The sequence below is a fragment of the Canis lupus genome, chromosome 30 (genome assembly GCF_048164855.1).
Source record: "Canis lupus baileyi chromosome 30, mCanLup2.hap1, whole genome shotgun sequence".
Taxonomy (NCBI): Eukaryota; Metazoa; Chordata; class Mammalia; order Carnivora; family Canidae; genus Canis; species Canis lupus.
The window spans coordinates 37,480,683-37,504,372 of record NC_132867.1 but is presented as its reverse complement, the minus strand read 5'-3'; the positions used below and the strand labels follow the sequence as shown (position 1 = coordinate 37,504,372).

General features: G+C 43.1%; 2 protein-coding genes across 4 annotated transcripts; one reads left to right on the top strand and one right to left on the bottom strand.

Moving 5' to 3' along the window:
- Nucleotides 1–91: 91 nt before the first annotated feature.
- HMGN1 (high mobility group nucleosome binding domain 1) lies at nt 92–7,038 on the top strand. Of its 3 annotated transcripts, none has more exons than XM_072807024.1 (6): nt 92–254; nt 595–627; nt 713–742; nt 826–876; nt 4,247–4,375; nt 6,189–7,038. In XM_072807024.1, the coding sequence occupies exons 1-6, from the start codon at nt 240–242 to the stop codon at nt 6,234–6,236; spliced, it is 306 nt and encodes a 101-aa protein (XP_072663125.1). In that variant the 5' UTR covers nt 92–239; the 3' UTR covers nt 6,237–7,038. The 3 variants fall into 3 exon arrangements, with proteins under 3 accessions (XP_072663125.1, XP_072663126.1, XP_072663127.1); XM_072807025.1 differs by having other exon boundaries at nt 96–254; nt 4,247–4,382; XM_072807026.1 differs by lacking the exon at nt 713–742 and having other exon boundaries at nt 100–254.
- A 9,296-nt stretch (nt 7,039–16,334) lies between these two features.
- LOC140621685 (large ribosomal subunit protein eL33-like) lies at nt 16,335–17,029 on the bottom strand. Its single transcript, XM_072807000.1, has 2 exons — nt 16,795–17,029; nt 16,335–16,612 (listed from the first exon to the last, which is right to left on the bottom strand). Exons 1-2 carry the CDS (start codon nt 16,993–16,995, stop codon nt 16,367–16,369), a joined length of 447 nt encoding a protein of 148 aa, XP_072663101.1. The 5' UTR covers nt 16,996–17,029; the 3' UTR covers nt 16,335–16,366.
- Nucleotides 17,030–23,690: the final 6,661 nt, after the last annotated feature.

The following is a 23,690-nucleotide window of genomic DNA, read 5'->3' as shown; positions in this document are numbered from 1 at the left end:
GGGCGGGGGCGGGGGGCGGCCCGGCCGGGGGGAGGGGGAGCCCGCGGCCGGGGGACGCGGGGGGAGGAGGGGGCGGGCTCCCAATCCGGTTCCATCCGGTTCTCCCACCGCCCCCGCCGCGGGTCGCAGCAGCTCGGGCGGCGGGAGGAGCGTCAGCGGCCCAGGCAGCCCAGCTTCGCGGAGGCTCTCGGCGCGCGGCGGCCCGCAGGCACCCGGCACGCGCCCGCCCCGCCGCCACGATGCCCAAGAGGAAGGTGAGCGCCGGCCGCCCGCGCGAGGCCCGGGTCCCGCCGCGCCCAGGGCGGCTCAGGGCGGCGCAGGGCCTGACGGGCGGCAGGGGCCCGGCGGCCGGAGGGCGGGCGGGGCCCTCGCGCTGTGCGTGCGCGGCGGCGGCGGCGGCGGCGGCGGCGGCGGCGGCCCGGGCGCGGCGTTCTGGAACGTTCGGCGGCTGAGGAGCCGGGTGGGAGATTCGAACGCGGCGGCGGGAAGCCGCTGACGTCACGCGGCCGGGCATTGTTCTGGCGGGCGCGGGGGGCGGGCGGGCGCTTGGGCTGGCGGGCTGCGCCCCACTCGCGCGTGTGCTTGCTCCCGCAGGTCAGCTCGGCCGAGGGCGCGGCCAAGGAGGAGGTAAGAGCCCGCGCCCCTGCCCCGGGAGGGTCCCCGTGGCGCTTCGCCCCCTCACTGCGTGTCCTTTTCCTTTTCTCCCCTGAAGCCCAAGAGGAGGTCGGCGAGGTTGTCCGCTGTAAGTAGAGCGAGCCCCGCAACCGGGTCTTTTCCGTGGGGTCGTGCCCGGTGAAGACACTCAGTGCCGCCTTTGCCTTTCAGAAACCTGCTCCCGCAAAAGTGGAAACGAAGCCAAAAAAGGCGGCGGGAAAGGTAGGCTCCCAACTTCTGAGCGCTGCGGCGCCTCCCGACGCCTTATTTCTTAACTAACGAGCCGTCCCCGGCGGCTGAGGTCTTGGGACTCGGTTAGCGACCCCCGGACTGTGTGACTCTGGAAGTCGCAACCAGATTTGCGGAGGTCCCTTCCTGTGTTCCCTACTGGAGTTTCATATTTTAGAGTAGGAGCCCTGGCCGGCCTTTTTGTTTTGTTTTGTTTTGTTTTGTTTTGTTTGTTTTCAGGCCTGGGTCCAAAAAAAAGAAGAAAAAAAAAAAAGGTCATGGTCGTTCTGGTGTTTTGTGGGAATATAATATGTCACGGTCATTGCGCTGCAGAGTTTGGAAGACTTGAGACACCCGGAGGTGCCAGCAAGTGCAGCCGAGGAGGGAAATCCCTTCGTGCGGGTGCGCATCGTGGTCGGGGCTCAGCCACGGTGGAGACCCGGAGAAAGGGAAAGTGCAGGTCCTTGCGGCCAAGGGCTCCAGCCCGGGTGCAGGGCCACCGGTGTGTGGGTGCGAACACCTGGGTGCGCCCGGCACGTGATGGCGCCGGTGAGGTTCCGTAACTGTGGATGGAGGAGCACACGCCACGGTTTACCCGAGCAAACTCGGAGCTGACTCTAGACCCCCGTTGTTAGAGGGGTCTCCCTGGGATAGGCTCGTGATGGCCTGGTTCGCACCCAGGGTCTTCGGAATGAATTGTTCTTGTGGGTCTGTAAGGTCTGAAAACTTAAGTTAGGGAAGCACAGCCTATGTAAATCTTGGTAACTTTGATTTTGGGTGTGACCGTGAAGCCACCCTCTGCGAAGCTGTCGTGGTCCCGGGGAATTCATGGTGTGATTAATCTCTGTGCGCTCAGAGCTTGTGAGGAGTTAGACCCCCTTGGGGGTGGTGGTAAGCCCCCTTTCTAAAAGTACTGCTGGTAGCCTAGCACTGCACCATCAAAGGTTTTGTTTCCAATTATTTAAATGGTGAACAGAAAGTTGTGTTAAGTCTCCCAACTTTGGGGATCCCTTGGTGGCGCAGTGGTTTGGCGCCTGCCTTTGGCCCAGGGAGCAATCCTGGAGACCCGGGATCGAATCCCGCGTCGGGCTCCCAGTGCATGGAGCCTGCTTCTCCCTCTGCCTGTGTCTCTGCCTCTCTCTTTCTCTCTCTTTCTCTCTCTATCATAAAAAAAAAAAGTCTCCCAACTTTCCTTTTTTCCAGTAGAAAGTTTTTTTTCTTTTTTTTTGAAAGTTTTTTTTTTTCTAAATATTCCAAACAAGTATAAGCATAGTGTGTTAACTTAATGTTTCTCACGACAGAAGATAAAACCATAATTCTCTGTAAAAAGTTAAGTAAAACAGGAACTTTTCTTGAAGGCCCAGAACATAACAAGCAAGCCGATCTTGTTGCCTAAGGATGGAATGAACTATGTATTATTATTACTCGTCTTTGGAATTTTTTTTTTTTTTTTTTAATAAACCAATTGGTGGTAGTACTATGCCCATTTCCCACTTAAATTTTTCTTCCTTATTTACCCTTTCCTATATTTTGATTTGCCACCAAAACTTTTAATGAAAATATTCAAACTTTACTCTCACTTGGTATTAGGACATCAGGTGTAATGAACACATTTCTTTCTCTGAGGCAGACAGGTGAGTCTTTGTGTCCTTGTTCCCCAAGGAACAAATATGTCAACTCCATGTTGCCAAAGGAAAAATGTGGAGTTGGGGGGCTTTGTTTAACTTGAGTTTCTGTAATTCTTGATTGATCCCGTTTAAAACCTTAATGGAAGGTGGGCAGCCCTGGTGGCGCAGCGGTTTAGCCGCCTCCAGCCCAGGGCGTGATCCTGGAGACCCGGGATCGAGTCCTACGTTGGGCTCCCGGTGCATGGAGCCTGCTTCTCCCTCTGCCTGTGTCTCTGCGCCCCTCTCTCTTTGTCTCTATGAATAAATAAATAAAAAAATCTTAAAACAAAACCTTAATGGAAGTTAAATTTTTGATGAATTGATTAGAACATTGGCACAGTATTTTAAAAGTATATGCATACCACTGTGAGACTGTGACTTGTAGAATTTTTTTTAGAAATATTTTGAGGATTGAAACCTAGCTAAGGAAAATACTGATTTTTTTTTTATCCTGCTCTTAGTTAAAAAGCAGTATTATCTCAGCGCAGATTATTGCGTATTTTATTTCCACTTCTAAGTGTTTACATTTTTATACTATTGCCATAGTGGTTACAAAATTAGTAAGTCTAAAGAAATCAGATTATAGAAGAATAGCTTTTAATCACAGAGGTGATTGTGACACTTTGTGGTACCATTGTGAGGAGTGCTATCCCAATATGTTTGTTTTCGTAATGGATAGTTTATCCTGGGGCCCCCGGCTGGCTCTGGGTACAGCCTGCAACCCTTGGTCTCAGGGTTGTGAATTTGAGCTCCACTTTGGGCATTGAGCTCACTAAGAAATAACTTAACAGTTCATTCTAAAGATGGTGTGCTCTCAGCAGCTGTCCTGTTGTTTTACACATGGAATGCCATCTTTGGTTCTGAATACATGACGCTGTTTTTTTTCCCCACTGTTACTAGCATTGAAGTTGTGAGATCTACCTGCATCTTTGTGGCTTTTTAACAAATATTGGTCAGTACTGATAGGGGTCTTCGATACAACTCACTGGTGATCTAAGTGAGTTTAGCTGTTGGTACATTCTTTATTCACAGGGTATAAGTGTTGAATGTTTAAACTTCTTCTCTGTTGATGAGTGGTATCCAAAAACAGTTTTATGTTGCTTAATGGTGGCTTAAGTTAAGAACGTTATCCTTATACTAATGTGTGCTTTTCAGATTCTTCCAACATGTAAATGAAAACCATAAACTCAAAATTGATCCTTTTAGCTACTCATTACATGATACCAAGGGATTAGCTGTAGCAGGATAGTCGGCCTGACTGTACAACATGGTGCTGTTTTCAGGTGAATGGTCTTACTGTGAGGGTGAATGTCTTGTCAGGACAGTGATCATTTGACAATTTGATGATTATTCAAGCTTTAAAGAACTTTGGGGATGGGTAGGGTTACACTGTTCTTCCCCTCGTTGGTTCAGTTATGTGGAACTCGGGAGAATAGGGGAGGATTGAGCAGGTGGAGGAGTGTAGCTCAGGCTTCAGGTTTTCTCAAGGTAAGTCTAACGAGGCTTGATGAGAGAGTACGGGTACAGTTCTGGGCATACACTGTGGTCCTGACTGGTGCAGGTGGACTTTCACGTGTCTTCTGTAAGAGATGTGCTGTGCAACCCAGCATTAACACTGCAGTTGTTGGGCATACTGTGCTATAGCAAGTGCGTAAGTGCCAGGTTTATACTTAAAATACACTCTTGCTGTATCCTAGGATAAATCTTCAGACAAAAAAGTGCAAACAAAGGGGAAAAGGGGAGCAAAGGGAAAACAGGCTGAAGTGGCTAACCAAGAAACGAAAGAAGACTTACCTGCAGAAAACGGAGAAACCAAGAACGAGGAGGTCAGAAGTGTGTGTTCATTTGGACTCTGAACAGTAGATAATAAGTTATATATTTTTCTGAAGCAAATAATAGAGTCTTTGTCAGAATATTAGCAAAGCTGGGTACAGTAACTCCCAAGTGAATAGGTGTTTTTTATGAATGAGATCATACTTGAAAATATATATGTAGAGGGCTTCTTTTTTAAACGAGTGAGCAAGAAATTTTAATATGCTCGGAATTTCACCACTAACAGATTCACTATATATGTTATATACAGGGTTCATTACTATAATTACTAATGTGAGTTTTTAAAAGGATTTAATTTACTAATGGTGTAATACTTTCACATAACCTTAAGACTGTTTAAACAAATATCCTAGGCCTGCTTGCTCCCACCCCCCCAAAAAAAAAATCTATAGAACTGTTGTAATCTTGCTTTTATTTTCTGGATAGTGCTTCAGTGCTTTTATTTTCTGGATAGTGCTTCAGAAATGTTTTGAATCCATTCCTCATTTAACACATTTTTCCCACTTCATTTCTGATAAAGAGTCCCATTTTTCTTGGGGCTCTTGAGTGACTCTGGGTTAAGCATCTTCCTTCAGCACTGGTCATATCCCAGGGTTGTGGGATGGAGCCCATGTCAGGCTCCCTATGCCCCTGTTATTCATGGTCTTTTTCTCTTTCAAATCTTTTTTTAAAAAGTCCGTTTTTCTTGAAAATGACTACTTGTGTTAAGACTAAATAATAGCTTAGATCAAGCAAATAAAAAGACCTGGTGTCCTTATGTGTATCATTTTAAGTCGTAGAGAGTTTTTTCTTAAGTAGGCTACAGGTTTTGATAAATGATTTTTCTTAAGCCAAGCTTTCTTTTTAAAAAATGTTATATTGGTTGAACCTAGAAAAATAATTCGGGGTATCTTAAAAACTTTTGTATTTAAAGATCAGTCTTAACCAAATACGTATTTCTAATTTGTGGAATTTAATCACAATTTATTTTTAATTGGTAGTTCTAACCACACATCAAATATTATGTGATGTTAAGATGAGATTACTAATCTAGTTATAAGGGAAGAATTTGACCTTGTAATACATGTTAATCACACTACTCTTGTTATTCATAGTGGTTGTGCTCTAGGAGGTTGAATACTGAATAGTGGCACATGGAGGAAATACAGGGTTAGATTTTTGCAGCACCCTGAGCACATTTCTATCAACCCATAGAGACCTAACCTTATTTTAGGTGTTTTTGTTGAATACATGCTATTAATGCATTAGCACTGACCTCAGCGCTAACAGAAACAGCACTGTAAGTCCTGCCTAAATGAATCTATCCAACATGTGTATTTTCTCCTTTAGGTACACCACAACCTTCTTGTGCTTAGCTGTAGTAGACAGTATTATACTTGTCTAGTCAGTATCAAGAAACACACAAAATGAAATGTGTGGCACTACGTAAACTGCAAAAAAGGCACTAGTTTAGACCGGAAACAACCACCCCAGCTGGGAATGGGAGTGTGCATGTTGGGCAACTCAAAAAATGTTTTAAGTCCATGAAAGTGCCATGAGTATTGATTCTGGCATTACGAATAAGTTTTAGTCAAGAGGCAAATTTACGAATGTGAAATCTACATATAATGAGGATTAACTGTATTTTCAAGACCTGATAATTATATATAATTATCTACATATATAATTATAATTATCTATATGTAATTATATAATTAATATATATTATATATGATTATATGTTGTATTAAATGTTAAAGACCTCAAAGATCATAACAGTCCTACAGAAATCAAATATTTGATCATTATTTTTCCTTTCGTTTGCAGAGTCCAGCCTCTGATGAAGCAGGAGAGAAAGAAGCCAAGTCTGATTAATACCATATACCATGTCTTATCAGTGGTCCCTGTCTCCCTTCTTGTACAATCCAGAGGAATATTTTTATCAACTATTTTGTAAATGCAAGTTTTTTAGTAGCTCTAGAAACATTTTTAAGAAGGAGGGAATCCCACCTCATCCCATTTTTTAAGTGTAAATGCTTTTTTTTAAGAGGTGAAATCATTTGCTGGTTGTTTATTTTTTGGTACAACCAGAAAATAGTGGGATATTGAATGTGGGAGGCTTTGATTGTCTTGGGTGTCAGCTCAACATTCCATAGACGGGGTAGTTTTTATATCCTATAATACCAAGCATACTAAATGGCAATTTGGAGTCAGTCGTGCATTTAATATGTCTTGAACATTTTAAATTTCTTCTATTCCCATGTTGTTTTTGGTAGAATTGTTTCCTAAAGAAAACCACTCCTAGATCTTGGCTCTCCTTGTCAGAATTCTTGTGCACTCTGTAACATCTTGGTTGTGGTAGTCCAGTTTTTCTAGTAACTGTTAATGTGCTGTGCAAGACTGAAAATTTGAATATGTAGTGTATATGATATTAAATTGTGAATTAATGGGACTTAACAAAGTAACAGTGTATCAGCATTTGAAGATATTGGTACCTGATATACTGTTAAGGAAAATTTGCCTCCAAATTTTAAGCTGGAAGGTCACTGGAATAATTTTTAGAAAAGGATCACAACTACATGATTTTTTAGATTTTCGGTACGTACGTTAAGAATTGTGTACAAATTGAAATGTCTGTACTGATCCTCAGAAGAACCAATAAAAAATTATGAAAGAATTTCTTGAAGCACATAAATTAGGTTCTGGCTTAAATTTTATTGAAAGAATTACACGCTTGTTCTTCCAAAGTGTTCTTAAAATTTGAAAGTGGAATATTTAGTTTTTTTGTAATACTTGAACATGTACAAAGTTCTTGGGAGATGTTTGTGTGCCTGATTCAGTTTAATAATGGGCAAACGGTCCAGCATCCTGAAGCAAACTAAATATGTAATTATTTGTGCTTCATATTGAGATAAGTATTGGATAAGCTAAAAGTATATCTAGTGTGGTTTGTGTTTGCATATTTTTGAGATTTTCATACATATTGCACTTTCGTCAGAGGTGTTATTGGACACCTGCTAGTGCATTTTGGGAAATGCAAACACAGGGCCAGAGAACGCACCAGGCTGAGGTCACCACCTAATGAGAAACCTTGAAACAGTGTAAACTTCACTATACTTGTTATTTTGCCCTGGAATGATTGGGGGTGGGGGACACGAATGCTCTAGAAACAAGTGCTGAGGGAATCACAGCTCTGCAAAGACGACCACAGGAATGGCCGTTTTGAGCAGACTTCAATCGGGAGTGATGAAGTGTGACACCTTCTGTGAAACCACAGGATGTTAATGCAAAGAGGATGTTGAGATGAACGGACACCAAAGGAGGGCTGCTGTGGTGACCCTGAGGGAGTGGGAGGGGTCTAGGAGTCACGTTCCCCAGGTTCCCAGTTCTTGGTATCTATTGTTCCTCTGGAGGGCCTGGGACAGTGATAAACAGATTTGTCGCTAATTTCTAAGTATAGGCAGCACGGGTTTGTGGATACGTAAATTTAAGCATTGAACTAAAACCTTTCTTGGTTGTATGGTTACCTTTTTTTTTTTTTAAGATTTTATTTATTTATTCATAGAGACAGAGGCAGAGACACAGGCAGAGGGAGAAGCAGGCTCCATGCAGGGAGCCCGACGGTGGGACTCGATCCCGGGTCTCCAGGATCACGCCCTGCGCTGCAGGCGGCGCTAAACCGCTACGCCACCAGGGCTGCCCGTGTGGTTACATTATACAATCTTACTGAACCAGAATTTCTCTAGCCACCTCTCTTGGTAGCAGTTAAAAATGTCTAAAAACCCATGACGAAAACCCTAGAATTTTAATCCTTTAACCTGTCTGGCACTGTTCACCTGTACCACCCAACCCCCTACCCCTAGGAACAGTTGGTCGTCGTGTACAGTCACAGGGAGATCTCTGTTGTTCTGAAATCCTTGCTAATAATAAAGAGACTGGTTTTCTAAAAAGTAGTATAAGGGTTGGTTTTGTTTTTACTTACGGATACCTACAAGAGATTGTCTTCTCTGTAGAAAATTGGAATGGAGGTACTTCTAGATCCTACTTGCCTTGAGCATTTTATTATCCTTTTATGAAAAAAATGAACCTTCACTTGGATGTTCTCTTAAGAAAAACAATTTTTAAGAAAACAAACCACTCAGGCATAGTTTTTAGAAAGATTTTAATAGCACTAGTGGGTGCGAGAGGGTGTGGCAGGCACCCTGCTGAACAGGGACACATATACTCTCCTCGCCCCCACCCTGACATGGGGCCAGATCCCAGGATTCTGGGATCATGACCTGAGCTGAAGGCAGATGCTTAACCGACTGTGCCACCTGGGCGCCCTGAGGCATATTTTTTAAATTAAATTTCTAAGTAATCTGTACACCCAGTGTGGGACTCTGGCCTCAGGATCAAAAGTTTGATGCTCTACCAACAGCCAGCCAGCACCCTGTGGCATATTTTCTAAGCTCATTACCTACAAAAAGTGAATCTCTAAACTGGTTCTGAGCAATAAGAACTGAATGATAATGCTTGAATGGACATCAATTTAGACAAAAGGACAGGGAAGATAGCTTTTTAATAATGATGCAAGCAAATAAGTTTTCAATTTGTTAACTTTACGTAAAACCAGTGCAGAACCTTTCACTCCCTTGGCTTATCAGAGGTTGAGTCTGACCTTTCAAATGTGGGTTAATCAGAGGGCTAACAGTCCTAGAACCTGGTGCCTAGTACCAAGACTCCTGCTAATCATGAAGGCCCTGGAGAAAATCTGTTGTAGTCTTGTTTGGGAAGTGTGTGTAAAAATATTTGTGGGGGACGCCTGGGTGGCTCAGTGGTTGAGGGTCTGCCTTTGGCTCAGGGCGTGATCCTGGAGTCCCAGGATCGAGTCCCATGTCGGACTCCCTGCATGGAGCCTGCTTCTCCCTCTGCCTGTGTCTCTGCCTCTCTCTCTCTCTCTCTCTCTCTCTCTCTCTGTTACTATCATAAATAAATAAAAACTTTAGGGATCCCTGGGTGGCGCAGCGGTTTGGCGCCTGCCTTTGGCTCAGGGCGCGATCCTGGAGACCCGGGATCGAGTCCCACGTCGGGCTCCCTGCATGGACCCTGCTTCTCCCTCTGCCTGTGTCTCTGCCTCTCTCTCTCTCTCTCTCTCTCTCTGTGTGTGTAACTATCATAAATTTAAAAAATAAAAAATAAAAAAAATAAAAACTTAAAAAAAAATAAAAATGTTTGTGGGCATAGGGACGAAAATTAGGGGGACTGAGCTGGTACAGGGAGGAGAAATGTGTATTATGTATGTAATTGAAGTAGAGCAATTCATACTCGCTGGGGGAAAAAATTCGGGAAATACAAAGCCAAAGACATCCATAATTCATTTACTAGACAACCAGCTGAGCCACCCAGGCATCCCTAGAAGTAGTTATTTTAGTTATGTTGAAATTTTCATGTGTCCTTGGGTTTTCTTTATTTGTAAAATGGTTTAATACTTGCTAAATAATTCATGTGGCTATGCCATAATTTGAACATTACAGGTGGAGTTTTTTCCCCTTAGGGATAACTTTACCTATACTCGAAAGCAGTACAGTATTCTGAACCCCCATGTACCAGTCAACCTATCCCAACAGCCATCAAACCATTGCCAATCCTTCCTGCTCAGCTGGGAGCCTGCTTCTCACTCCCCCTCTGCACGTTTGTGCGCTCACTCGTGCCCTCTCTGTCTCATATAAGTAAATAAAATCTAAAAAACAAAAAACCATTGCCAATTTTGGCCGTCCATATTATTTTGAAGCAAATAAGGATGGATAGTTTTAAAAATAATATCTATAAATAGGAAAACAAAATACACACACGGGAAGCAAAAATCTACATCACTTAATAAAAGCTCCAAAAAGTTTATATTTGAAGTTTACATATTGTCAGGGTTGGATGCAGATTGATTTGAACCAGAAGCTACTTAAAAAAAAATCTAGTGTGAACAAAAAAAAAAAAAAAATCTAGTGTGGCCAGTTCCTCCTTTAGAATCAACACATTACTTTCCAGTTGCTGATTCCACATTGATTTTTTTTTTAAAGTAGGTGTTTTGTGGTTCCCTGAGGGTGTGGAAATGTAAAGTGATGTGATTAGTGATGGGCACTGGGGAGGAAGGAAAGCACAGCACAGGGATGCAAAAGATAGTCCCTACGTGGTACAAATGCAGACTCAAGTTAGGGACTGTAACAGCAGACCTGAGTTAAGGACCTCACAGCACACCTGAGTTAGGGACCATCACAGCAGACCTTAGTTAGGGACTCAGAGCAGACCCGAGTTAGGGACCATCACAGCAGACCTGAGTTAGGGACCGTCGCAGCATCTGCTGTTCCCACTCAGCACGTCCTTTTGCGGATGAATGTAATCCCAAAAAGATCTGGAAATAGGACTTTCCTGAAGTGCTACTAATGCCTTTCTCGGAAGTGAGGAGCTACAGCAGTGTCTAGCACATGGTGCCCAATAAATGGCTGATGCTCTTCCTCAGTGATTTTCCCGGGTTGCAATAACTAGATTCCTGGTGGATTTTTTCCCCCTTTACAACAACATAGGTTGTTGAGTAAAGCCTTAGAAAATACACTTAAGGAGCGCTTGGGCGGCTCAGTGGGTTAAACATCTGCCTTTGACCCAGGTGTGATCCCAGGGTCCTGGGATCGAGCTCCATGTGGGGCTCCCTGCTGCAGGTGGAGTCCGCTTCTCCCTCTCCCTCTGCCTGCCACTCCCCCTGCTTGTATTATCTCAAATAAATAAAATCTTAAAAAAAAACATTTGATTAACTTTTGAGCATTGAACATGAGCGCTCCTTCTGTGGTCTGGCTGTGTTATCCTACTAGAATATGGCTGTGAGTCCATCCATGTGTCTTTATACCCTTAACTGTAAGGATTACTGCTGCAGTTCAGGTGTAATTTATAACTCAGTTATGTTAATATTAAATTTTACCTCTGAAAGGACTTTACGTTAAATGCAGAAAATTCAAGTTGAAAAATGTATAGAGACTAATGATAAATTCAAGTAACGTATGAAGAATTTTAAATACACTAATCTGTTATGCATGAGTCAGAGAGAGGAAGCGTTGCAAAGCTTGCATGCTTGGATGTGTCTGTAAGGATGTGGCTGCATATTAAAATGTGCAAGATGATCAAATGTGCTGATTTGGGTTTTCACACAGAAAAATATTTTTAAAGGAATCTTAACTGTTGTAGCATAATTTCTCACTCTTGGCTTCACTTCTGCTTATCTCACTTATCTTTGAAACCAAAGTGAACTAAATATTAAGTTCAACAAATTTAATTGAACTCATACAAGTAAAGTGGCCTCTTAGAAATCAGAGTAAATGGATTCTGGGTGCTTGGAGCACACTGATCTTCCGAATTTCTGAGACTCAAAATGGGTCTTGAGTCAGTATGAAAATGAGCATTTTTCTCATAAAGGACAATATAAGATTTGACTGTAGGACGTAAAGATCTGAAAAAATAAGAAAGCAGACTTCCTAAGAAAAGTCAATGCTTAAGGGTGTCAGTTCTTTTTACCTAAATAAATGTAATGCAATTCTAATCAGAATCCCAGTAGAATTTTCATCAGGAATTGGAAAACTGATTCTAAAGACCATCAGGGGTGGGGAGGCACCCGGGCGGCTCAGTGGTTGAGCATCTGTCTTCGGCTCGGGTCGTGATCCAGAGTTCTGGGATCGAGTCCTGCATCAGCTTCTCCACAGGGAGCTTGCTTCTCCCTCTATGTCTCTGCCTCCCTCTCTCTGTCTCTCATGAATGAGTAAATAAAATCTTTAAAAAGAATAAATAAAGACCATCAGGGGCATACCTGGCTGGCTCAGTCAGTAGAGCATGCAATTCTTCATCTTGGGGTTGTAAATTCAAGTGCCATGTTGGGTGCAGAGATTACTTAAAAATAAAATCTTTTTTTTTTTTTTAAGAAACTTTTAAAAACAATGAAGACCATCAGAAAAATTATGAGACTAGATAATAATTTTTTAATAAAAGAATATAAGAGAAGCCTTGTCCCACCAGGTGTCAAAGTTCCTATAAAACTATGGTAATAAAAAAAAGTATTGTAATAAAAACAATATGAGTTTGGAACAGAAACAGACACAAAGAACAATGGAACAGAATACACAAAATAGATTTAATACGGTAGAGTGGCATTCTAAATCACTCTAAATCAATGGAAAAGACCATTCAAAAAAGAGTCTCAGGGATCCCTGGGTGGCGCAGCGGTTTAGCACCTGCCTTTGGTCCAGGGCGCGATCCTGGAGACCCGGGATCGAATCCCACGTCGGGCTCCCAGTGCATGGAGCCTGCTTCTCCCTCTGCCTGTGTCTCTGCCTCTCTCTCTCTCTATGTGTGACTATCATTAAAAAAAAAAAAAAAAAAAAAGTCTCAGCCCAATCAGGTATCCATTTAGGAAAATATAAATTAGATCTCTACCTTGTACCACACGTGGAGATACATTCCAATAGATTTAAAAGACCCAATACAGAAAAATTCTGAAAGTACTAGAAGGAAGTATAGAAGTGTTGTATAATTATGAAACAGAGCTTCCATTCTCTGCAAGTAATAAATCCAGAACTCACAAAGGAAAAGGCTGAATGAATATTTGATCTCATAACATTTTTAGGTTGTTTTTTTTTTTTTTTAGTTTTTTTATTTAAACAAATACCTGAGAAATATTCAGATTGGGAGAAAATATTTGCAATGCATCTAACAAAGAATGAACATCCAAATCCTAGTCAATATTCAATAGAAGTCGGAGCAAATGGCATGAAGAGACCATTCAGAAGAAATATATATTTTTAAAATAGCTATAAAATGTACCATTTCGGCCATTTTTAAGCATACAAGTCAGTGGCAGTAAGTACATCCCCATTGCTGTGTGAACATCACCACCATCTCTCCAGAACATACTCACTTTCCTAAATTGAAACTGTGTCCCCCACTTGACGGGATGAGCACTGGGTGTTATTCTGTATGTTGGTAAATTGAACACCAATAAAAAAATTAATTAAAAAATTTAAAAAAAAAGAAACTCTGTCCCCATGAAACACTGACTCGCCATCCTCTCCTCCCGGAGCCCCTGGCACCCACCATACTACCCTCCATCTCTATGCACCTGACTGCTCTAGGGACCTCGTATAAGTGGAATGACAATATCTGTCCTTTTGTGACTGGCTGAGTGCACTGAGTACATCTCCAGATTTCACCCACGTCGTAGCAGGTGTCAGAATGTCTTTCCTTTTCAAGGCTGAATGATATCCCGCTGCATGTGTAGGTGGACACTTGGGTTGTTCCCATCTCTCGTCCACTGTGAATTACTCTGCTATGAACACGAGTGTAAAACTACGTGTTTCTGTCCCTGCTTTCAATTCTTTTTTTTTTTTTTTTTTTTTTTTTTTTTTTTTTTTTTTTTTTTTTTTTTTTTTATGATAGTCACAGAGAGAGAGAGAGGCAGAGACACAGGCAGAGGGAGAAGCAGGCTCCATGCACCGGGAGCCTGACGTGGGATTCGATCCCGGGTCTCCAGGATCGCGCCCTGGGCCAAAGGCAGGCGCCAAACCGCTGCGCCACCCAGGGATCCCCCCTGCTTTCAATTCTTTTAGGCACATACCCAACGGTGGAATTGCTGGATCATATAGTAATTCTATGTTTAGTTTTTTGAGGCGTTGTCATACATTTCTGCAGTGGCTGCACCATTTTACATTTTACATTCCCACCAGCTGTGTCCCAGGGGTTCCAATTTCTCTACACTTCTGTCAACATCGGTTATTTTCTTTAAAAAAAAAAATAGTTTTGGGATCCCTGGGTGGCTCAGCGGTTTGGTGCTTGCCTTTGACCCAGGGCGCGATCCTGGAGTCCCGGGATTGAGTCCCGCATCGGGCTCCCGGCATGGAGCCTGCTTCTCCCTCTGCCTGTGTCTCTGCCTCTCTCTCTCTCTCTCTGTGTGTGTCTATCATAAATAAAAATCTTTTAAAACATTAAAAAATAAAATAAAAATTTTTAAAATAGTTTTAACTGCATTTGAGAGGAGTGCAAATAAAAAGAGGTGCCATTTCTGCCTATTGGATTGGTAAAAATGTAAAGAAATGATAATATTTCATGTCGGTAAGGACGAGGATTAAAAGGCATGCTTATCCATTTGCTGCGTGGACATGTCAACTGGAAATGACCTTTTTAGAGGGCAATTTGGTAGTACTTATCAAAAATTTAAGTGAACATATCCTTTGTGATAGTTAATTTTACATGCTAATGTGGCTGGTTCATGGTGACATCTGTTGTCAAGCATTATTTATCCCAGATATTTCTGTGAAGGTGTTTGGGATAAGATGAACATTTAAATTTGTGGACTTAGAGTAAAGCGACTTGTCCCCCATAATGTGGGTGGGCCTCATCCAATCAGTTGAAGACTTGGATTGAACAAAGAGACTGACCTTTCTGAAGCAAAGAGGGAATTCCATAGCAGACGGCCTTCAGACTTGAACTGCAGGTTTCGGACCCACCAGCCTCCATAAATCACATGAGCCAATTTCTTAAAATAAACCTCTATATATTACATATCCTATTCTCTTTCCCTGGAAAACCCTGATCAATACATGCTTTGACCTAATAATTTATTTTCTAAGAGTCTATGCATTAGAAGATTACAATTGTGTAAGGATGTATGTGCAAGCATATTCCATGTAATATAATTTGTAAGTGCCCCATGTCCAACAATAGATTATATTACATCATCATCGACCCTTACTACCAAACAGCACTAAAAAGACGCTGGACTTGTATATGTTTCCATGGAAGAAAACCCAGAACACATGGGTAAGTAAGAAATGCTGGTTGCAGAACAACATGTACAACATAATTCCGTTGTCTTGATGTATTTGCTGAGCTCGAGAGAAGGGCACTTGGAAAATGTTGACCGTGGCTCCCCCGAGGGATTGCGATTCAAAGAGAAGAGCCACAGTTCAAGAGGGCATTTGACTTTTAATTATGTCTGTATGATCTGAAATTGTTAAAATAAGCATATCGTAATTTCGTTTAAAAAAATTGCAACCAAGGAGAGGAAAAGAAGTCCAGGTCAGGGTTTTTCAGTTCAGGGCTGAGCTAAAAATTGTCCAAAAAAATGGTTAAGCGACCGAGGTTCCCATTTGGGGGCAAATCAGACACATCCGTCCTGGGATCTGGAGGTCCTGACCCGAATTGGAGCTTTTTAGGACCTTCTCTGGGGTGTTTTCAACTCCCAGCCTTTCCCCCACTCCGCGATGGCCAAGAATGAGAGTAGCCAGGTTGAAGGCAGCAGAGTCCCGGGCCCAGGACGGGCCCTGCGCCCCCGGTGATGGGAGATCCCGTGTTCCAGCAACAGCCCCGACACCCCGCTACGCTGAGGAAGTTTCTGAAAAAGATCTTACCGTCAGCTCTTGACGGGCCGGGCCTGCGGGGGGAAGGGGACCAGCGTGCTGCAGAAGGGTTTGCAGGACAACCAAACGTGCCACGTTGTGGACATCTGAGCCCTCAGCTCCGTCCCGGTTCCGTTGGGATGGCAGGTCTGGGTAGAAGTCCCCAAGTATCTGTGACCACGTTGAGGACGATGAGCTGGGGAGAATTCAAGGAGAAGGGGCTTGACCAGAATCCATCCCAGGCCCTTCCAGTCCCGAGCTCTCCCTCTCTCCTCCACCCTGGTCTGAATCCCACCCCACTCCCCAAGAAAAACCCCTTTCACAGAGAACGACAGCCTCCATTTATTTATTTTTTTTCAAGAGAACAAATCTGGGGGATCCCTGGGTGGCTCAGTGGTTGAGCGCCTGCCTTCAGCCCAGGGTGTGATCCTGGAGTCCTGGGATCGAGTCCCGCATCGGGCTCCCTGCATGGAGCCTGCTTCTCCCTCTGCCTGTGGCTCTGCCTCTGTGTGTGTCTCTCATGAATAAATAAATAAAATCTTTAAAAAAAGGAGAGAGAACAAATGTACACTTTTATTTATTTGCTTTTCACTAAGTTTAAATCCTTGAGGGGTACAGCATCACACGGATTCTGTGGCCAATGGCTTTCGCAGGGAGGTCACTTCGGAATTTGGCACGAACCACGCCACTGTTTCCATGAGCACGAGTTACTTTTCCCCAGATCACTCTGGTTTTGCTTGGTTTGCCACCAGGAGTTTCTGTGTTGTTCTTTGCTTTGTACACACAAGCACATCGCTTGCCGAGATAGAATTCAGTTTCATCTCGAGCATAAACACCTTCGATCTTTTTTTTTTTTTTAAGATTTTATTTTATTCATTCATGAGAGACACAGGGAGAGAGAGAAGCAGAGGGAGAAGCAGGCTCCATGCAGGGAGCCCGATGTGGGACTCGATCCCAGGACTCCAGGATCACACCCTGGGCTGAAGGCAGGTGCTCAACCGCTGAGCCACCTGGGGATCCCCAACCCCTTCGATCTTAAGTAGAGCTGTGAGCTCCTTTTGATTCCGGAGACTCCGTTTACAGCTGGCAAGAATGGCCTTGGACCAAAGCCTTCCAGACATAATCGTCGTTTTAGGAGTCCTGTTCCCAGCAGGCCTCCACAAGACACCCCCCATTTGGATGGCTCTAACCGTGTGAAAGGGCTTGATGAGGATAAGGTGAGGCATTTGAATCTCCAAAGATAATTTAGAAAACAAAACAAAACTCCAGCCGGTGCTGTAGGGGAGATACTTTAGAACAGAGGTCCGTTTTCACTTAGTTTGTGACCGGTTTGGGAACTTTTAGCTGATTTATTCCCAACTGTGCCAGGAAGCAGGCATGGAAACCGATGCATCAGTGGGAGGGTCGTTGATAGGACAACAGTGTGGGATCAGTGTGGGAAGGGAGAGTCTGTACATTTGTTCTTTCGCGTGTAGGTACCAGGATGGTCTGTGTGCGTGGCCCAGGCACTAGAGATACTGCAGGGAACAAACATCCTGCCCCCTCGGACCTTACATCCTACTCTGGAGGCAACCAAGAGACAAATTAAAATATGCACGGATATAATTTCAGGAAGTTGTGTTATGAAGATATGAAGAAAGCTTAAAAAAAAGAAAGGTGAGAAACTGGAGCAGTATTATCTCGGAGAGTGTGTTTAGGGAACACTGTTTTGGGGCAGTGTCATTTCAGAACAGGAAAAGGAGCCAACCTTACAAAACACTGCAGGGAGAGCGTTCTGATCAGAGGAAGTGGCAAGTGCAAAGGCCCTGCGGTAGAAGTGAGCTGGGGTTTGGTCAAGGAAGTGAGACAGACTAAACAGGGTTAGGGAGAGAAGTAGGGGTCAAGGAGAAAGATGGGGGTAGGAACCAGGCTGTAAAGAGTTTGGATTTTATTCTGGATGTGATGGGAAGGCATTGGAGGGTTTTCAACAGGGGATCAATGTGCCCTGGTTTACGTTGTTAAAAGCTAACCCTACCTGCTAGAACAAATTGCCACAGCTTTGAGGGCTTACAACAACACACGCTTATTATCTTAATCTGATGGTCGTGGGGTGGGCATTAGTCTGGAGGTCAGATGTCCAAGATGAATGTCACTGGGCTGAAGTCAGAGTTGGGCCTTTCCTTCTGGGTTCCTGCTGAGTCTCCGCTAGGGCCTCCACCTCCGGGCACCTCCGGAGCAGGGAGCCCCACGCAGGGCTCGATCCTGAGACCCTGAGATCATGACCTGAGCCAAAGGCAGATGCTTCAGCGACAGAGCTACCCAGGTGCTCCAAAAGTTGAGAAATTTTAGGGAGAACCTAATACCCACCATGCAGATTTTACAATTTATATTTTCACTAAATTTGCTTTACTCCATATTGTTCTGTCCCTCTTCCCACTCCATCTATCCATCAGTTCGTCTTCCTTTTTTCATTTATTGCAAAGGAACTTGCAGACATCAGTACACTTCCCCCTAATGCTACAGCATGGACGTTAATAGTTAGAGCTCAATATTTGCTTATGGTTCTATTTTTTTCTTTTGAGGTAAAATTTGCATCTGATGAAATTTACAGATCGCAAGTGTACTGTTTGATGAGCCACACCTGCGTAACCCATGCCCCATCAAGACTTGGAGACTCATCGTCACCCCATAGATGCCTTCGTGCCCCTTCTTCTCCTTTCCTGCCCCCACCCATAGCCTTGCCTTTTCCACCGTGGCTCAGTTGCGCCTATTCTAGAACTTCCTAAAAATGGAATCACATGATATTTACTCTGGAATCAGGCTTCTTTCACTCCAAATCATGTTTTTGAGATTCATCCATGTTATTGTGTGATCAGTTGTTCATTCCTTGGTATTGCTGAGTAGGAATCGAACGTCTGAATATACCATGATTTGTTTATCCATTCTCCTATTGGTGGGAAGCTGGGATGGTCCTATTTTTGGCATTATGAATAAAGCTGCCATGAACATTCTGGTACAAAGGGGTTTTTTATGTGTATGTGTTTTCATCTCTTTTGGATAAACATAGCACAATTTTGAGTTTCTGTAGCACTGGACAAAATTGGAGATGATATATTTTTAGAAAGGTAAAAATTTGGCTCTTATTAGTAGGAAAACTGTATGTTTCAGTCAGATAGATAATCAAGAAAAGTTATCTTGTTCAAAGCCAGACCAGCATGAACACACATGTATTGAGTTATGGATCAGGGATTGTCCAGAGCTTTCTAACAAACTCTTAGCGGTGAGAATACCCACCTCCTGACTGAAAGAAACACGTCTTGTTTTCAACTTCTTTATCCTCTGAGGTTAGAACAGCACCAGCACATAATGGACACTCAACAAATACTTGCTAAATGAATCAAATGAAAGATTTGTGCACTGGTTACTCAAGCAGTTTTGGGAGAGACATGACCTAAATTGCGTATTTTAGGGACACCTGCCCAAACATGCTTTTCAATCTCCAAGGCCCCGGAGAATGACTACAATATTATAGTATGCCGCTGATCTAACCATTCTAGACATTTTAAGAAACAACTGAGGAATTCAGCAGTACCTATTAAATTAAAATGTAGTATTTCCCATGTCCTAGCAATGCCATTTTTAGTGCTTACCCCAGAGAAACTCAAGAGAGCACCAAGAGGAAAAGATGAAGGTGATCCTAGCAGAATTGTTTGCAATGGTGCAAATTGGTAAGAGCCCAGTGTCTCCCAGTAGGGGATTGGTTAAATCAACTACGTCAAATCCTGCTTTGTAGGCCCAAGACCTCCTTTACATGGACCTTTATTTTTTTATTTTTTAAAAGATTTATTTATTTATTCATGAGAGACAGAGAGAGAGAGGCAGAGACACAGGCAGAGGGAGAAGCAGGCAACCCTCAGGGAGCCCAGTGTGGGACTCGATCCCAGGACCCTGGGATCATGACCCAAGTCAAAGGTAGACACTCAACCACCAAGCCACCCAGGTGGCCCAACATGGACCTTTAATATATATATATATATATATTTTTATGATAGTCACACAGAGAGAGAGAGAGAGAGAGAGGCAGAGACACAGGCAGAGGGAGAAGCAGGCTCCATGCACCCAGAGCCCGACATGGGATTCGATCCCGGGTCTCCAGGATCGCGCCCTGGGCCAAAGGCAGGCGCCAAACTGCTGCACCACCCAGGGATCCCATGGACCTTTAATATTAACATGAAAATAAAAACCTTTGTGAGGGAAGGAGGGATGAACAGTCAGAGCACAGAGGATTGTTAGGGCAGTGAAACTAGTCTATGATGGGTAGTATATGTCATAATATATAAATATTTGTGGAAACCCACAGATTGTGAAACACCAAGGGAGACCCCTAATATCAACCACGGACTTTGGGTGACTGTGATGTGTCAATGAAGACTCATGGGCTATAATAAAAGTGCCACTCTGGTGGGGGATGCTGATAGTAGGGGAGGCTGTAGCTTTCTGGGAAAGGGGAGATATGGGAAATCTCTACCACTTCTGCTTAATTTTGCTGTGAACAGAAAACCGCTCTAAAAAATTGAAATCTTTTAAGAGAGATTTTTTTCTTAACCTCAAAAATTGTCTTCTCATACTCAAGTAAATTCCACCAAGAACTGTGTGTGCCTTTCTCATAAATATATCAAGAGATTGTGACAAATGGAACATATTATATATGTAAAGTTTGTGGAAGAAATCTTGACTTAAAAATTATGCAACTAGCTGTTTAGTTTCACAAATATGCAATAATTTTCCTTGTGAATGCACATAATGCCACTGAACTGCACACCCAAAATAGTTAAGATGGTAAACTTTGTGTTAGGTGAGTTTGACCACCATGAAAAACAAAACAAGTTGCTCTGGAGTGAGATGGGGCAACCTGACTGGGTCACTTGTTCCCCAGGAAAGCTAATAAAAAACACATGATACTTCCCACTTTGGTGAAGTTCACCCTCCACACTTTATCACAGAAATCTTCACAGCAGCATTCCTTGTTCATAGCAGTAAAAACTAGAAGCAGATGTCCATCCACAAGAGAATGGACTACTTTATGGATATCTATCCAAGGGCATATTAAACAGTACTTAAAAATGAGTGAGAGGGGCGCCTGGGTGCCTTTGCCTCAGGTTGTGATCCTGGGATCGAGTCCCGCACTGAGCTTCCCTCAGGGAACCTGCTTCTCCCTCTGCCTATGGCTCTGCCTCTCTCTGTGTGTCTCTCATGAATAAATAAATAAAATCTTTTTTAAAAAAATGAGTGAGCCACAGCCATTACAACAACAGGGATGCACCTAAGACAGTACTGTAATGAGTGAAAAAATGTTGACAAAGATAGTTGAGCTTTCCTTTATTTGCTTCCAACCGCCTACCCAGACCATTACCTGTGCTTCTTTGCTCTGCCCTGTGTCCACAAATTCTCAGTCTGTGGATTATAGCATAGGTGCCTTTTCTGCAGCTGGATTTCCGCTAGCTTCCTCCAATGGGACTGGCAGCAGGACATCACAGGGCACGAAGAGAGACAGTTGGAGTATTTCTCTCAGTGCTTCTGGCAGTGGCTGTGATAACTTCTACAGCTCCAGCTCCTCATCCAGTTGTCTGGCTCTCACTGGATCTGGTGACAGGTTTGCTCCCTTGCCCCAAAAGATCTAGAGGGTAATGGCTTTCCACTGATGCTGGTCTCTGGGAGCCCCAATATCCTTTGTTGGTTCCTTCAGTTTTGCTCACAACTTGGGAGTTCCTTCAATACAATCTCCTCATTTGAACCACAGAGTGGACTTTAGTTTTCTGGAGAGATCCAAGCTGATATAATAAATACATGGGTATGATCCCATTTTTACAAAATTCAAGACCAAGGAAATTAAACTGTATTTTATTGAAGGAATCCTATATGTCTAGTAAACCTATATATAAAGAACAAAGCAAGTGTCTGATAAACATATGGTTCAGGTCAATGAGTCCTCCTGGGGGCCAATCCAGGAATAAGACATTGTATACAAAGTGTACAATGTTCTAATTCTTTGGAAGGTGTGTTCAGAGGAGTTGATTTTAATATGGGGCTTCATAACTTACATCTATATTACATATATTCTTTTATGCAAATCAAATTTAAAAGTCAGGAAAGTATAGTGGAACAAATCTGCTAAAACATAAGAAAAAGAAAAAAATCTCACAAACAGAAGACTGAAATCGACATTATAACCTAATGTCATGCAGTAAAGTGTCACAGTCCAGAGGCAGGAGAAAAATCCTTTGGCTAATCTCTAGGCTATTAAATTTCCCCAAATTTCCAACTCCTTACTATTTTTTAAAAACCATGTTTACTGTATCATTTTCATACAATAAAATTCACTTATTTTTAGCAATTGGTTTGATGACTTTTGACGAACACATGCAGTCAGATAATCACTGAAGACACGGAATATTTCAAAAAGTCCCCTCATGCTACTTTGTAGATGACCGCTCCTCCCACCCTCAGCTCCTGGAAACCTCTGATCTGTTCTCTGTCTCTATAGTTCTGCCTTTGTAAAAAAGTCATATTCTATATATGGAATCATTAAATATGTAGCCTGTTGAGTTTGGCTTCTTTCACTTTGTGTTCTTGAGGCTCATCCAAGTTGTTGAGTGTCTCACCTATTCATTCCTTTTTTTTTAAAGAGTTATTTATTCATTTATTTGAGAGAGAGAGAGAGAGAGAGAGAGAGAGAATGAACAAGAGGAGGAGCAGAGGGAGAGGAGGAGAGAGAGAATCTCAAGCAGACTCCCCACCGAGCAGAGAGCCCAACAGGGGCTCGATCCCAGGACCCCGAGGTCATGACCTGAGCTAAAACCAAGAGTAAGATGCTCAACTACTGAGCCACCCAGGAGCCCCTCACCAGTTTGTTCCTCTTTACCACTGAGTACATTATATGGCTGTACTCCATTCACAAGTTGAAGGGCCTTTTTGTTGGTTGTTTCCAGTTTTTAAAGATTTCATCACTAAGACTCTTATAAATACTCACACATAGGTTTTTGAGAGAAGATACATTTTCATGTTTTCAAACTAAGCATGACAGAGATGGGCCAATGGTCCCCAAGACATTGGTGGTACCTAATATGACCCTCAAGCTTGATGACTCACTGGAAGGACCCACAGGATTCAGAAAAGCTGCTATACTCATGGTTGGATTTTATTACAGCAAAACATGGATGAAAACCAGCAACAGAAAAGGCATATGGGGCAGAGTCTGGGGGAAACCAGGCTCCAGCTTCCAGTTGTCCTTTCCCAGACTCTCCAGGGGAGTCTCACAGGTAGCCCTTAATTCTTCCAGCACTGCTGTGTGACAACATGTGCAAAGTATTGCCAACCAGGGAAGCTCACTTAAGCCTGGATGTCCAGGGTTTTTTATTGGGGGTCAATCATGTAGACATGTGGTGCCCATGTGACTCTCCTCAGCCTCTCAGACCCTAGTCTCCCAGAAGTCAAACTAATACAATTTGGCCAAAGCCTGAAGCACACAAGAGAGAGTGTTCATCATAAATCACATTATTAGCATAAACTCTCTGGTGTGGTCCACAGCCAACACACACAAAGACATTATTATCAAGCAGGATATTCCAAAGACTCAGAGGTTATCTCCCAAGAGCTGGAACAAGGTGTTCTAAACACCTTGGAATATGCTAATATTGAGCAGCTCAGGCCTGAATTGACCCCTTTCTGAATATAATGCATATTTGTGTGAGAAATTGCCAAGTTGTATTTCACAATGGCTGTATCATTTGGTATTCCCACCATCAATATATGAGAATTCCAGTTGTTCTACATACTTGCTGTCATTTTCTATAATTAGTTTTTTTTTTTAAATTCAGTCCTACTACTTATGAGTGTAGTGGTATCCCCCTGTGGTTTTAGTTTGAATTTTCTTTTTCTTTTC

Excerpts from the sequence above, each read along its gene's own strand:
- LOC140621685 (XM_072807000.1), bottom strand. The coding sequence starts at position 16,995 with ATGCCTCACCTTATCCTCATCAAGCCCTTTCACACGGTTAGAGCCATC. Across the intron at positions 16,613-16,794 it reads CTCTACTTAAGATCGAAGGG|ATCGAAGGTGTTTATGCTCG; the intron begins GTTGGGGATCCC and ends AAAAAAAAAAAG.
- HMGN1 (XM_072807024.1), top strand. Across the intron at positions 743-825 it reads GGTCGGCGAGGTTGTCCGCT|AAACCTGCTCCCGCAAAAGT; the intron begins GTAAGTAGAGCG and ends TTTGCCTTTCAG. Across the intron at positions 4,376-6,188 it reads GAGAAACCAAGAACGAGGAG|AGTCCAGCCTCTGATGAAGC; the intron begins GTCAGAAGTGTG and ends TTTCGTTTGCAG.